Source organism: Mustela erminea, chromosome 3 (assembly GCF_009829155.1).
Source record: "Mustela erminea isolate mMusErm1 chromosome 3, mMusErm1.Pri, whole genome shotgun sequence".
Taxonomy (NCBI): Eukaryota; Metazoa; Chordata; class Mammalia; order Carnivora; family Mustelidae; genus Mustela; species Mustela erminea.
This window is the reverse complement of record NC_045616.1, coordinates 99,461,666-99,476,440: the sequence shown is the minus strand read 5'-3', so window position 1 is coordinate 99,476,440 and position 14,775 is coordinate 99,461,666. Positions and strand designations below refer to the sequence as shown.

Below are 14,775 nucleotides of genomic sequence, written 5' to 3'. Positions count from 1 at the left end.
TTAGGCCTTCCTTAATGTGCTTTGAATTTGAATGGTTGTTTGTTTTATTTCCTCTCTTAGTTTTGATAAGATGCACTTTTGAGAGAAAGGGGACAATTTGTACTTTAAATCTGTACATTTCTTTTTTAAAGTTTACAAATTACGGTTGTGTGCATTATGTCATATTCTCTAAATAAGCTTGCACGGTGGTGGTTTCTCTGTTTCACAAATGTATTCAGGGCTCAAATCACCCAGCTTGATAGTGTTTACAGGGATATAAAGCCAGGGCCCAAGTCTGTGGTGTAGAGTTTTGTAGTATTACTTTGTACTGAGATGTCATCTCCTTAAGTTCTGCTAGGTTTGGCACAGATCAACAGGTTTTCTTCATATACTTGCATTCCCAGTGCCTAGCACAGTGAGTTGTTGTTTGTTTTAGTAATGAATTAATATTTTGGATCTGAATTTATTAGAAAATAAAAAACAACTTAGGATAATTAACATCTCCATAGTAAAGGTTATTTTAAATATTTCTTGTTAACCATTATCGGTATTCCTCTTATTAAGTTGTATTTGCTTATTAATAACTTATTAATAATATTATAGGATTAGAATTATTTGTATTTCATTAGTATAGTGGGATTAGAGTTAATAAATCCCTTCTGTCCTCTGAAAAATCTGTTCTCTTGCAAGTCCGTATCCTTTGTGATTAATACAGAAGTAATTAATTAAAATCGTAGATATTAATACTTTCATGGTCTTTTATGCAGGCACTGAACTTACCTTCAACTACAACCTAGAATGTCTTGGGAATGGAAAGACTGTTTGCAAATGTGGAGCCCCAAACTGCAGTGGCTTTTTGGGTGTAAGGCCAAAGGTACCTTCCACATGTTTCCATTAGAAATAATGGTGTGGTCCTCCCTCCCTAACCAATGGCACAGCTGACTCTTTTAAGATGTCTCTTTGGAATAATGACATTGGATTGTTGTCAGTAGGGCTGCTGGCACTTAACTAAGCATTCTGATGATCAGTTTGGTTATTCAAGAGCAGATCTACAGGTGTTGTTGATTTTTTTTTTTTTAACAGTCTGACTTCTAATTGGTGATACTTTCTAGCTACAAAAGCTATAAAATAGGAAGCCATAAAGTAGGTTACTACCCATGTCTTTATTGGTCTCAGCTAATCTCACTCATATTTCTGAATAAGCTTCTTAGATTCTTGGTATCTGTGTCTCTCTCTTCCTGTCTTTGTCTTTTTAAAGATCTCAAAAAATCCAATATTGAATTTAAGATTCTGAATGTAGTATAACACTGTAGATAAACATAGGACCCTTAATCTTATCTTAATAAAGTATAAGAATTGTTTCTTACTCCCTGAATTTTTATGTGCATTTTAACTGACTTATAATTCTGTAAAGAATTACTTAACGAATCTGTATCCTACATTCCTTAAGTATTATAAAATCTTTTTCCTTGCTGTTGCATAGTCTTTAGTGACAACCATTGTCTTTAGTGACTTAAATTTTTTTTTTTTTTTTAAAGATTTTATTTATTTGACAGAGAGAAATCACAAGTAGTCCCAGAGAGGCAGGCAGAGAGAGAGGGAAGCAGGCTCCCCACTGAGCAGAGAGCCCGATGCGGGACTCGATCCCAGGACCCTGAGATCATGACCTGAGCCGAAGGCAGCGGCTTAACCCACTGAGCCACCCAGGCGCCCCGTGACTTAAATTTTTTATGTAATGAATGGACATGCATCCAGATTTTCTAAGTTACATTACACTGAAAAGTGAAGTTTAGTTTTGATGAAAAGTACATAGTTACTCAAGTTGGTTATTTCCCATTATGCTTTTTTGATTATAGAAGTCAGTGTTAAGAACTGAAAAATGTAAATCAGCACAAAACCCAATAACTAAAGGGGGAGTAATTTTTTTTTTCTTTAAGATTTTATTTATTTGTTTGACAGAGAGTGAGCACAAGTAGGGGGAGTGGCAGGCAGGGGGAGAGGGAGAAGCAGAGCCCGACATCGGGCTCGATTCTAGGACCCCGGTTCGTGACCTGAGCCAAAGACAGATAGATACTTAACCGAATGAGCCACTCAGGCACCCCGGGAGTAATTGTTTTGAGCGAAAAACACAGAGAGATAGTGAACACCCACCAATTATTCTTTTATAAATAAGGAAAATTATGTTTATATTTGAGGATTTTTTTCTTTAGTCGGTTAAATGGTCTTGTTCCTTAAGGTGTCCAGTTTATTACCTATAAATCAAAATAATAACTTGAGTTTAACCCAGGTTTAATGGTATTACATTCACTAGGGATATCCGTTTTTGCATCCTTAACATTTATGTAATATTTCACACATGGATCAGTGAGAGAGAAATTTGAGGGCAGAAGTTAAGAAATGGGAGATCACTGAGGGATAGTAATAGATCAGATTGATCGTGGATGTTTCTAGTCCAAGATAAATAATGTGAAACCCATGGGGTTTGGTAACCAAGGGTGGGCTACAGGGATCATGGAGGAGACCTGCTGTCTTGGGGAGTAGTGGATATGAACCTAATTTGATATAGATGAAGGGCACATAGCTTATTGAGGTCAAGGGCCATGAATTATTTTTCTGTGCCTTCCTAGCATATGATTCTTACTAAGTGTTCAGTGACAGTTTGTTGAATAAAGAAATGTGTGTGCCCACACAAACATACACACCTAGACAAACATAAAAGTAAAACTTAATGAAAGGATAACCTTCAACACCAGCCTTATGTGTTAATAAAAAGAAGGGTTTTTTCCCTCTTTTATTTCATTCAGGTGGCAGGAGTAGTTGATAGAAAAGTTAGAATTAACCCAACCATTTATTGGGCACCTATGATGTGCCAGGTGCCTTTCTTGCATTTTCTCTTGTCTTTACAACAGTCTATGAGGACTGTTTCTTCCCAGAGGACAGACTGAGGCTCAGAGAGGATAGTTAACCTGGTCAAGATCACACAACTAATATATCGACAGAATGCTTACTGCTCAATATCTGACCTCTAGAATCAACCCATTGCCACAGAAGAAAAGTCAAAGAAATTCAAGAAGAAGCAACAGGGGAAGCGCAGGACCCAGGGTGAAATCACGAAGGAGAGAGAGGATGAATGTTTCAGCTGTGGGGATGCTGGCCAGCTCGTCTCCTGTAAGAAGCCAGGCTGCCCGAAGGTTTACCACGCTGACTGTCTAAATCTAACCAAGCGACCAGCAGGTTGGTGTCAGATCCATGTAGAGTTGTCTTCGTTCTCTGCCAGAATTGTCAGAGCCCTTTGTCTTCCCACGCATAGTGTTGAAGGGGGTATGGTTCATGTTCTCATTCTGGAAATAAAGACTTTGGAATCCTAGGTTATAGAGAAGGGAACAGAAACTTACTCATTATATGTCAAGCACTTTATTTACATTTATGTTATGTTATTTTATCCTCCCAGCAACCCATAAAGATGAGACCTTTTCACCTTCCCATGATGCAGATGAGGAAACTGAGAGTCCAGTTTGGTGAGATGACTTGTCACAATAGAGCATGTAGATGGAGGAGGTGGACTGAAAGCCAGGTTTTCTGACTTCAAGGCCACGAAGTCATGTTTCCTTTCTACAGAAAGAAAGGTTGAGACAGCATGGAGTTTGGGGTTTTTTCGGTCAGTGAGGCATGGACTAGACACCTTTTTAGCTCCCTTTACACACTCCCTTATGAAGGAGAGGCAGCTCGGTCTGCTGACACATGAGAGCTTCTTGGGCAGATCAAGTGTCAAGAGTTTGTGGCTGCAGAAGCTACTAACTTTTGAGTGGTGATTGACGTTAGAAGACTTTTTGGGGGACTTGGATAGGTGGTCTGGTTTGTTGATGGGGGCAAGAAAGCAGTAGGGAGCCGCTCTAGCTGAGGCCTGCTTTACCAGAGGCCTGCTCCCAGGAATTGCAGAGAGAGGACTTTGGGGTGGGAGTGAGAGGCTTTTCTTTCTGAACTAGCTTTCCTTCAATGTATGGTTGCCAGGGAAATGAAATAATAGAAACGGAGGTAGTGTGAGGGTAAGGCCACAGCATGACTTGTCAGTGCCGGGAAGTGAAGATGGAGAATTGTTTCAGAATCAATAGCTCAGGGTTGTAGCTGGCACAGGCTGCAGTAGAACTTGTCTTGACTGGGAGCCAGGAGTCACGGCTAGCATAGTTTATTTGGAAACTGTGAGCCAGGGCCAAAACACCATCCATGGCAGAGACTCTCAGGTGTCGAGAAATGGGGGCAAATAGATGGTAGGTCAGGGTCTTTTCCACTGGTTCTGTGCGGACGGTACAGGTAAAATTTGTGCTAGTGTGAAGACTTGAAACTGAGCAAAGGAAAATCCGCTCAGTTTTTCAAAACATTTGTACATTTGCTCCCTGTTCCTAAATACAACCAAATAAGCAGAAATTTAAATAGCTAAGACTATCCCTTTAGAGTTGAATATTAAAAGGCTATATTAGACAAATGGAGTTTCAAGACTGTTGAAGTAGTATCTTCACATTCTAAGGGGAGCATTGGGTTTTCCCCCCCGTGCTAGAAATAGTCATAGAAATAAGAAATTCCTCCTGCCTGTATATTTAGTTGATACTCAGTTGCTACTGGTACTTGGCTTTTATTTTTATGTGTTGTGCAGGAGAATCAGATTCTGGGGTAGGGGAGGTATCAGGTGAGTGGCATGAGCTCTCTTAGAAGGTGGCAGTTTGAAATCACTCTTTTGACTTAGGCTCAGGGCCATGGCTCATTTCATGCACCTTGCTTATTTTCCTAAGCGTTTGTTTCACATCTGTGTTTTTAGGGAAATGGGAGTGTCCTTGGCATCAGTGTGACATCTGTGGGAAGGAAGCAGCCTCCTTCTGTGAGATGTGTCCCAGCTCCTTTTGTAAGCAGCATCGGGAAGGGATGCTCTTCATCTCCAAATTGGATGGGCGTTTGTCTTGTACTGAGCATGACCCGTGTGGGCCCAACCCTCTGGAACCTGGGGAGATCCGTGAGTATGTGCCTCCCCCAGTACCGCTGCCTCCAGGCCCAGGCACTCACCTGGCAGAGCATTCATCAGGAGTGGCTGCTCAGGGGCCCAAGATGTTGGATAAGCTGCCTGCTGACACCAACCAGACACTGTCACTGTCCAAAAAAGCTCTGGCAGGGACTTGTCAGAGACCACCGCTTCCTGAAAGACCTTCTGACAGAACTGACTCCAGGGCCCAGCCTGTAGATAGGGTCAGGGACCTTGCTGGGTCAGGGACCAAACCCCAATCCTTGGTATCCAGCCAGAAGCCATTGGACAGGCCACCTGCAGTGGCAGGACCAAGACCCCAACTATCGGACAAACTCTCTTCAGTGACTGGAGTAAGCTCCTCAACCTCAGTCAGGTCCCAACCACTGGAAAGACCTCTGGGGACAGCTGACCCAAGGCTGGATAAATCCATAGGTGCTGCCAGCCCAAGGCCCCAGTCACTGGAGAAAACCCCAGTCCCTGCTGGCCTGAGACTTCCACAACCAGATAGACTGCTAGTCAGCAGCAGTCCCAAACCTCAGACTTCAGACAGGCCCTCTGACAAATCCCATGCTTCTTTGTCCCAGAGACTCCCACCTCCTGACAAAGTACTATCAGCTGTGGTCCAGACCCTGGTAGCTAAAGAAAAAGCGCTGAGGCCCGTGGACCAGAATACTCAGTCAAAAAATAGAGCTGCTTTGGTCATGGATCTCATAGACCTGACTCCTCACCAGAAAGAACGGGCTACTTCACCTCATGAGGTCACACCACAGGTTGATGAGAAGATGCCAGTGTTGGAGTCAAGCTCATGGACTGCCAGCAAAGGTCTGGGGCAGATGCCGCGAGCTGTAGAGAGAGGCAGTGTGTCAGATCCTGTCCTTCAGCCACTGGGGAAAGCAGCAGTCCCTTCGGAGCACTCCTGGCAACCAGTTAAATCACTCACCCAGGCCAGACTTCTCTCTCAGCCCCCTGCCAAGGCTTTTTTATATGAGCCAACAACTCAGGCCTCAGGAAGAGCACCGGCAGGGGTGGAGCAGACACCAGGGCCTCCCAGCCAAGCACCAGGCCTGGTGAAGCAGGTGAAGCAGATGGCCGGAGGCCAGCAACTACCTGGACTTGCTGCCAAGAGTGGGCAGTCCTTCAGGCCTCTTGGGAAGGCCCCATCCTCCTTCTGTACTGAAGAGAAGAAGTTGGCAACTGCAGAGCAGAGTCCCTGGGCCCTGGGAAAGGCCTCACCAGGGCCAGGACTCTGGCCCATGGTGGCTGGACAGACAATATCGCCATCTTGCTGGTCCTCTGGGAGCACACAGACATTGGCACAGACTTGCTGGTCTCTTGGAAGAGGGCAAGACCTTAAACCAGAGCAAAATACACTTCCAGCTCTTAACCAGGCTCCTTCCAGTCACAAGTGTGCAGAGTCAGAACAGAAGTAATATGAGTAAATGTCACATGACCAGACCAGCTGCCCCCAGGGTTCTTGGGGAACGGAAATCCTCTTTCTTTTCCCCTCTTAAAAAACAGACCCCAACAATTTTCCACTGTTACTCTTTCCTTATATCCCAACACTCAGAACTCTTGTGACATTAGCCAGTGGGGGCATGTGGTTGTGTAAACCATGTATGGAAATCCAAGTGGGCCCCAGCCAAGGAGACAGACAGACTTGGGTCTTTTTCCTCCAACCTTTACACATGGTAACTTGAAATAAAAAGTCCACTCTGGAGTCAAGCATGGGATTCAATTCCACTGGTCAGGTTGGAAGATAGAGGGGCTCTTGGAGTTATTTCTCTTGCCCTGCAGAGCCCCACCGAGGGCACCTAATGAACACTTGGGAAGAACTGATAATTGTTCATATCAGTGGTGATTTCTTGAGCATTCACATGTGCTAGGCCAGGTGCTAGTCACTGACAGGAGATAACAGAGATAAAACCTGATCCCTGTGAGCCCAACACGCCTGCCTAGGTTCCCAGGCTGTTCTGACAAACCTTTGGTCAGGAAATAACAGGAAGTTTTGAGGGGGCCCTGGGGCATCAGACTCATTTTGTAATGTCCTTTATGGCCCCAGAAGTGGTTGTGTTGAGTAAGTGTCCCCTGGTTGGGTGTGCATGTGTGTGTGTGTGATGCACGCACGCTCATGTGGAGGCCTCTGTAGGTGGGGGTGGGGAACAGGGGTTTGCATCAAGGCCAAGTGGAGCTGTTGGCTGGGCAGCCGCTACTGCTTTTGTCTGGGCTGTGCAGAGTCTGAAAATCTGTCCTTGGCAGAGCAGCTGGTTGTTGAGGCTGGGCTCTACAAGGACATAGCTTTCCTGAAGTATAAGAAGGCAATTGGCAAGCTTACCTTTCTTTTCTACCAATTTTCCTCCTTTTACATCAGCCCACCCCACGCCCGTCCCCCCAAACAGGTGCTTTCAGATTTCAGAGTCGGGCAGTGGATACAGGGAATCTCTGGCAAACTCTGGGCTAGATCTACCGCCAGCTCAGGGAGAGTGCCAGATCTTGATGGAAAATTACTTCTCTTCTGATACTTTGCCCTCCTATCTGAATGGAGGGTGTCCTCTCCTTCACTGGTGGATTCTACCACCCCATCCCTGAGCATTGCTGTGTTCTGTACTGAGAGCACGTGCCTGCTGACTTTGTTCGGAAGCAGGCCAGAACCCTTCCCTGTAACTGGCAAGATGTGGTGTTTAGAGCAATGTCCAGTCTAAGAGATGATTCCTCATAACTGCTGATTATCTGTTACTGCTGCCCTGAGCTGGGGCACAAGGGCTGGGAAATCTGTTGGTGCTACCCTGCCCTACCATTCACCCAGCTCACCAACTGCCAACAGGAAGTGCTGTTTGGCCAGTTCCTTCCCATTCACTCACCCCTCCTTTGTCCCTAGACCAAACGTGTTTACCTCTCTGCTTTGCCAACTTAGCCAGCAGCTTTAGCCAACAGGCCATCTCCTGGCCCAGATGTCTCCTGGCCATTCTGTCTCAGTTATGGCTTTTACACCCTCACAAGATTGTGTATTTTGTCCCAGTTTCCTCCTCCTAAGTTCCTTTTGAGGTTACATCACTTTTAAGGAGGGAACAATAGTTATAGAAGCATTTGCGCTTTATATTAAGATTAAAAGAAGAATTTGCTTTTATTTCCCAAAGTCTGTCTCGGGTTGAGACACTTGAACTCAGGCAGAGGAACGAGGCTGGGCAGGGCTGTCCCAAGTCTAGGGACCTTTCTCTGTATCCCATTTAGACCTCGAAATCTCTGTAAATTCCACCTGCCTAGTTCTCCCCTTTTCATCCTCTCTCTCTTCCCACATCATGAGAGAGGAAAAGCTCTTTGTTCAAAAGGAAGAGAAAACAAAGCATCTTATTTTCTTTTTTAAAAAATTTTAAACCATGGAAAAGATATTTTTAAAGAAATCACCCAGAACATTAAAGTTCATTATATTAAGTATTTATCATGTGTGAGAATAATAAGTATATAACTGCAGCTAGTAGGTCCCTTTCCCTAATCTTTTAGGCTGTATGAGTAGAGTTTGCTTGGTGCCAGTCCTGTGCCCTTTTCTCTCCTGTCATCTGTAGTTGTGATCAGAAAAAGATATTCGCACTGCACTGTCAGAATCTTCTTTCACTATGTTGTGTGTTAAATTACCGTAGCTCTTTGTTTCATGAAATAAACTGTGAATTTGGGGGGGAGGGGTGTGTGTGCAGGCTATGTTAAAAATTTAAATGGAGAAGTTTCATCCTGAAATAGCTTCTCTGAAGTAGGCTTTGGTAGGTAATTGACTTGACAGCCGCTCTAGATACGTCTCACAGGACAAGGAGTGAGGGAAAGGTGGGCCATGATTGGCCACTTTGTGGTTTTGTTTTGGTTCTTTCCATTCTCCACCATTTACTTCCTTCCAGACCTGCCTGGGAAAACAACTTTTGAGCTGTGCCTGGTTTGGGGGAGGGGGTGGGAGGGTTGGGGGGTGGAAGTTCTTTATCTAAATGGATGGACATCCAGGCTTTTGTAAGGGTTATTCACTCTCAGGTAGAATTAAAAACTAGAAATTCAGCTATCAGGCCCACTGATAGCAGCATCTGATATCAGATTGTTAACATCAAGAAAGCAGTCACCATACAATTAGAAGCAGAGTTAAAGGACTGTTGGGAAACTGAAACTCTGACATGAGGGACAATGGGGAGAGAGTGACCCTGCCATCCTTGGGGACTCTCCCGGAGTCTTGTACTGAGACCTTTTCTCCAGAGGGTGTGAATTGGCAGTTAAAAGGAAAGCTTTTCTCTTAGAAACTCCTGATCTTTGTGCAGGATGGTATTTTAGTATTTGGCCAAATGCCTGGAAATTAAGATCTCAAGAGAGAAGTGCCTCTAAGCCTGTCCCCAGGAAACATTTCCAAAGGGGAAGTCACAGCTTCCATAGGTAGCTAAAGAACCAGTATCTCTCCTTGCCCTGTTAAGTCGGAAGAACTTTATGGAAACTGCTGAGATTTGGATTCAAAGCCTCATTTGCTTCTCCTGCTGGAACAAACCCATTCTAATAGCAAAATAGCTGTCATTGCTACAGAAGGATCCCAGGTTTTTAAATGTCTGCTTCCCCCTGAAGTTACTGAGTTTGAGGTGACTTAAGTCACTGTGTTGGTCCTCTAATGAACCCAATCTGCATCTTTAGCATTGATGGAAATAATTATTTTATCTTCACATTCTCTACCCCACACTACAGTCGGAGCACGAAGTGCATCAGCGATCCTTTCCCAGGCTCAGTAGCATCTCCTCACTGGAGCTGGACTCCCAGGTCACATCATGAGAACAGAATGGCAGGAAGGAAGTCTGGTCCTGGCACCTTCCCCTGTGGAAAGGAATCAGGAGAGCACTAAACGTGGATTGATTTTGCCCTCAGCTCCTATAAAGTGGGTTTTCTCCTAAGGCATTTTAGGAGGATCTTGTCATCCTCTTGCGATTTGTCAACCAGGAGGTCGAGTGGTCAGTCTCCTCACCTGAGATCATGGCAAGAAAGGAGCTGCCACAAGCCCCTTTTCCTGCTAAGTAATGCTTGGACTGTTTCATGTGCTAGACATTCCAGATCACTTAGAGCTAGGTAGCTGCTGCATGAGACTTCATTGGCTATAGCCAGTTAACTCTCAGCTGAGCTTCCTAGGGCCAGTGCAGCAGGGCCAGAGGTTGCTGTAGTACAAACTGAAATAAGAATAGATAATTGCTTTGAACACAAAAAAATGTAATGATGGTGCTAATTTTCTGGTATAAATAAGCACTGCCAAGGGTTAAGGGACTGGTGAGTTAAGAAACCCAGGTTCCTGTTTGGGAAGAAGAAATTCTGTGTAGAATCATTTCTTTGAGGCTCAATTAGAGAAGGCAGAGCCTCAGTGAAGCCTGCACCCGACCCTGGAGTGGGTCAGTGTAATCCTAGGTGGAAGAGATGCTGTATCCAGATGAGGGTGGCCATTGAGTTTCTCAGGGCTGGTGTCACCTTGTCACCTGGTGTAGCCTCGGTCCACAATGCCTAGAACAGGTTGGTAGAGCTCCGCCTATGGGGTTCTCTTTGTGTTACCTTGTGCCCCTCTCTACCTCTTCTACTCTCATGGGAGCACCTCAGTTGGTTATGAAGATTAAGGGTAATATTTCTTAAGGAAGTGGAAAGAGTTTATTTTAATTAGAAATCCACAGCCTGAGAAATGTTTCCTACCAGTGTAAACAAAATCATGTTAAACTCTCATGTGGTCCCTTCTCTAGAGCTGCTTTCCCGTGACTTTCAAACCATCAGGCTATTGAGGGGCTTCAGGTCTAACACCCTGGAAGTCAAGTAAAGCTTTGTGGACAAGAGATGTGCCCAGGGAGTTCCAGGAGCAGAGATGAATGGTTGTGGTGCTTTAGACTTCCAGGGTAGGGGCAGAGAACAGGCGGTCTCCAGGTCCGAGGTGGGTGCTGCCTGTGTGTGCGTGTAGAGGAGTGTGTTGAAGATGGGTGAGTGCAGCACACAAGGAGCTCATGGAAGAGCAGCTTTCTAAGTCTTGGCAAAGAAACAAGCTGACAATAGAGATCTATATATTTTTAAGAAAGGGGGGCGGGGGGGTGTCAGCTGAGGTCCATCACTGGTCTTTTGCCCCTTCCTCCCCCCATAGATTGTCAGCTGTAAGTGAAACTCTTAGTGAAAAAGAGGGGAGCCCTGTAGGAGTCCCCATAAACATGTACTGTAATTCTTTGTATATAGAAAAAAAATTACTGTAAAGTAAAGTTTAACTTTACTCTTAATGGCCCTTGCCCTGTGTTTTGTTTGTTGTCCGTGGGGAGATGTAGCTTAACAGGAGGGAGGCTGGGCTTGGGGTGAGAGCAGAAACCAGCCTCTGAGATAGTTCCCAGGTTGGGGACATGGTGGAGGTGAGCCCCCTCCTCTGAGCATCTCCAAGAGTGGTGTGGGTTTCCTCCCAGCACCACCAGCTGCCAGAATGTCTTTCACTTCTTTTGGGAGTGGCTGGTGTCAGTTTCAGCTCCTATAGAGGAAGCTTCCATTACCCATAAAGGAAGGGTATTTTGAGGAATTGGTTTTTAAAAAGGAAGTGGAACCAAAGTTGTTTCTGAGCATTGAGTCTGACCATTCTGGCCATGTCTTTAGTTCTTAAGAGATAGGTGCTAGGCACTGCAGAAGACCTGGCCCAGGCCTAAGGCAGGAAAGCAGAGGCAAAGCCACCAGGCTTTCAATACTGGAAAAGGGCTGCCATATGGTTTTTAGCTGAACAGGAAGCACCAGCTCTATCCACCCTAACACCTGTTAGTTCTAAGACCCAAAGATATACTTTGGGGGGATCTTGGGAGTCCATATGTCTCTTCTTCTGACCTAGTCCTGAACTTCCTGCCCTTGAGCAGAAAGCCCTCTGGGGAATAGTGTGGAAAGGCAAACATTTAGTCCTAAAGTTAACTTTTTTGTTCAGGGTCTTCGCAGCCCTGAACTAGGTAGTGGTCACCAGATTTTACAGATGAGAAACTCAGGCCAAGTTCAGGTACCTTTTCTGTTGATAGCTGAACTGGATTCCATTCTGGATCTATAAGACCTTTCTGTCTTGCAGAACTTAAAATTTTCTTCCATTAAGCCACCTTGTAGTATGTTGCTGGGAAGCTTAGAATCTGAGCCACAGACATGACTCATGGACCTAGATGTGACAGAAGCAGTGGTAGAACCAGCCAGTCTGAGGTAGGAGTGCTTGACCCTTTGATCTCTGGACACCACTTAAGTGCCTGCCTTGCGTGAGCTTCACATTGCCCCAACCCCAGCCCCTTACTTAACTTTGTCCCCTCCTAAAGAACAGGAAAAGGCCCTTTTGTTTCTATATTATCTCAGATGCAATCCGGGAGTGAAGTTAACTTGGCTTCCAAAAGAGTAAGAGCTGAGGGCAGCCTTAATATAAGAAGTGAGATCAGCCAGGTGGCCCCAGAACTAGGTGTCTTGGCACCTAATTCACACAGCAGGGAGAGGGGCTGAGTGTGATTCACAGTGCATTGATTTTATTTACAAATCAAAAGCCACTTAAATAATCTGTAGACACAAGTGTTGTCCAGGACAGGGAGCCTGGGGTCCAAATAAGCCTTTACCCTCCTCATGCCCATCAGTCAGCCCAATGCTGCCTCCATTTCATGGGCCAGCACAGGCAGGTGCCACCTCTGCTGCCATGGGGACCAGGGGTAGCTCAGACGTACGACCACTCAAGCCCAGACAGGAGCTAGGTCTAGCCCTTCTCAGGGAACTCCTTTAATTCCCCTAGGCCAGGTGAATGGTGGTGACTCAGTGATGACAACAGCTGTAGAAGTAGGGGTTTGCCTTCTGGCCCAGGTCCACGCCCTTGTCCTCTGTCAAAAAGAGGTGGCAGCTCAGCACCCTTCTGTTTGGGGATCAGGTAACTTGTGAAGGGGGCCAGATGCTGTGGGCCTAGAAGACGACTCCAGAGAGGCTGAGGATGCACACACACCTGTCATCACCTGGAAGGCAGCCACACTGACGTAATCCTCTGCCACTTTCTGGAAGAGCTCGTCTGGCAGGAAAAAGGACAAGTCAGTGAGGGCTGAAAGCCAGTAACCCTGGAATCACCCAATAACCCAGCCCTCTAGGCTCTTCTCTGGTGCCCCTGCCTGTTCCTGCTGTGTAGACCCGGACAGCACTCACCCACACTCTGGCCTGTCTTGCTGGATGTTTCAAAGAGCTGAGCTTTGATATCTGTAAAGAGAAGTGACTAAAGCTTCCTACCTGAGAATCAGGTGGATACAAAGGGAAAGGCTAGCAGTTCAGGGAATCTAATAGACCCCACACCTTCAGGGAAGGCAGAAGACCTTCCCCAGGGGTCTTGGCATGGCAGCTAAGGCAGTCCCTATTTTCTGTGCTCCACCCAAGCAGCCACTTCACTCCCCCACCCCCAGGGAGCTGAGCAACAGCTACTCTCTGCATAGTCCTGGACATCGTGGAAGTCCACACGACGACGACGCCTGTCCTCCTCCAGTAGGTCACTCTTGGTGCCACACAGGTAGATCTGACAGCCCTGGAGCAGAAGACAAGGTCAAAGTCACTCCCATGGACCACCAGCTCCTAGGCCTTTGGTGAGGTCTGGCACTTACCTCCTCTAGGTTGCGCAGTTCCTTCACCCAGAACTTTGCCCTCTCAAAACTGCTGCTGTCCGTCAGGTCTTGATACGGGCACGCAGAAAACACAACCAAGGATCAGGGGCTGTTCTTAGGCCATCCTGACACCCACCCCCTCTTGTTTGAGGAACAGGCCAGAATCCTTACCATAGCAGACGATGGCAGCCTTGGCGCCCCGATAGTAGATTCGACTCATGGCCTCGTAACGCTCAGAGCCTGCTGTGTCCTGAAGAGCAGGGGGGCGGCTCAGCCCTGGCCTGAGTTACCTAGCTACTCCCCAAGACTGCAAACTAACACGACGTCCTCCAGACCCCTATTTTTAAACTGGGGTCTAGAATAGAAAAATGGCCTCTACAAGACAAGTCAGCTGATAATAGGCAGGAGAAAGTAAGCCTCCTCATGAATAGGTTTTCTCGGGACTGCGTGCCCAGGGGACTTACCCAAATACCTAGAGTCACCGTCCGGTCTCCAACGGACATCACCTTGGCCACGAAGGCGGCCCCGATGGTCTGCAATCGGGGAAGTGATCAGGGCCGCGGGTGCGGAGCAGCTCCCTCCCCACTCGTTCCGGGCCCCGCGCGGCGCACTTACGTTCTGATAGGGCCCCACCAGGAAGCGGTCGTGTACGTATCTTTCCACCAGGCTTGTCTTGCCCACGTACTCCTTGCCCAGCATCACCACCTTGACGTCCACGCGCTGCCCGCTCATCCCGGGGCCGCCTCACCGGCGTCAGGGTCCTGAGCGGGGGCGGAGGCAAGCCCGGATCTCCGCTCGGGCAGGCAGCGCCCAAGCCTCGGTCCCCGACCCCAGGCGCCGACCTACGACTGGAGACACCGCGTCGGCTCGAGCTCCGACAGCGTCCGCGTCTGCCCCGCTGCTCGGCCCCAGGCGCTGAACCTCCTTCGAAGAGCCCAGGACTCGGGGCGGCCTGGGAGCCCGCGCGGCAGCGCCCTCAACGGCGCCGCATACCGCCACCCAGCTCCCCCGCCGGGCTTAGAGGTCGCTCCCGCACGGAATCCCCACGGAACCTGGGGGGCTCCTTCAACCTGGATCCGACCCGCAACGCCGCGACTCCCGCGGGGGAGGGGGGAGGTGGTAAAGGATAAGGGGGCGGGACCGTGGGGTCACGTGGGCGGGCGCCGGAAGTGGTGGGTACAGCGC

General features: G+C 47.2%; 2 protein-coding genes across 10 annotated transcripts in view; one reads left to right on the top strand and one right to left on the bottom strand.

Annotated features, from left to right (window-relative positions):
• Positions 1-11,241, top strand: part of NSD1 (nuclear receptor binding SET domain protein 1) — a 156,256-nt gene extending 145,015 nt beyond the window's left edge. For 7 of the 9 annotated variants that reach the window (XM_032336894.1, XM_032336899.1, XM_032336895.1 and 4 more), the window contains 3 exons: positions 747-853; positions 3,009-3,213; positions 4,793-11,241. In XM_032336894.1, coding sequence (XP_032192785.1) covers positions 747-853; positions 3,009-3,213; positions 4,793-6,423 — 1,943 coding nt within the window. In that variant the 3' untranslated portion in view covers positions 6,424-11,241. Of the gene's footprint in view, positions 1-746; positions 854-3,008; positions 3,214-3,430; positions 3,498-4,792 lie in introns of those variants that run through there. The other 2 variants (XM_032336900.1, XM_032336901.1) reach the window with 2 other exon arrangements.
• A 1,226-nt stretch (positions 11,242-12,467) lies between these two features.
• RAB24 (RAB24, member RAS oncogene family) lies at positions 12,468-14,710 on the bottom strand. The gene is made up of 8 exons (XM_032336907.1): positions 14,206-14,710; positions 14,055-14,123; positions 13,762-13,840; positions 13,591-13,658; positions 13,415-13,514; positions 13,145-13,195; positions 12,951-13,013; positions 12,468-12,831 (listed from the first exon to the last, which is right to left on the bottom strand). The coding sequence occupies exons 1-8, from the start codon at positions 14,320-14,322 to the stop codon at positions 12,767-12,769; spliced, it is 612 nt and encodes a 203-aa protein (XP_032192798.1). The 5' UTR covers positions 14,323-14,710; the 3' UTR covers positions 12,468-12,766.
• Between the last annotated feature and the right edge of the window lie 65 nt (positions 14,711-14,775).

Bases quoted from the DNA above. Each gene is read 5' to 3' on its own strand.
- RAB24 (XM_032336907.1), bottom strand. From the start codon at position 14,322: ATGAGCGGGCAGCGCGTGGACGTCAAGGTGGTGATGCTGGGCAAGGAG. The intron at 13,515-13,590 runs GTAAGTGCCAGA...CTTCTGCTCCAG, and splicing joins AACTGCGCAACCTAGAGGAG to GGCTGTCAGATCTACCTGTG. The intron at 12,832-12,950 runs GTGTGTGTGCAT...TCTTTTTGACAG, and splicing joins TGCCTTCCAGGTGATGACAG to AGGACAAGGGCGTGGACCTG.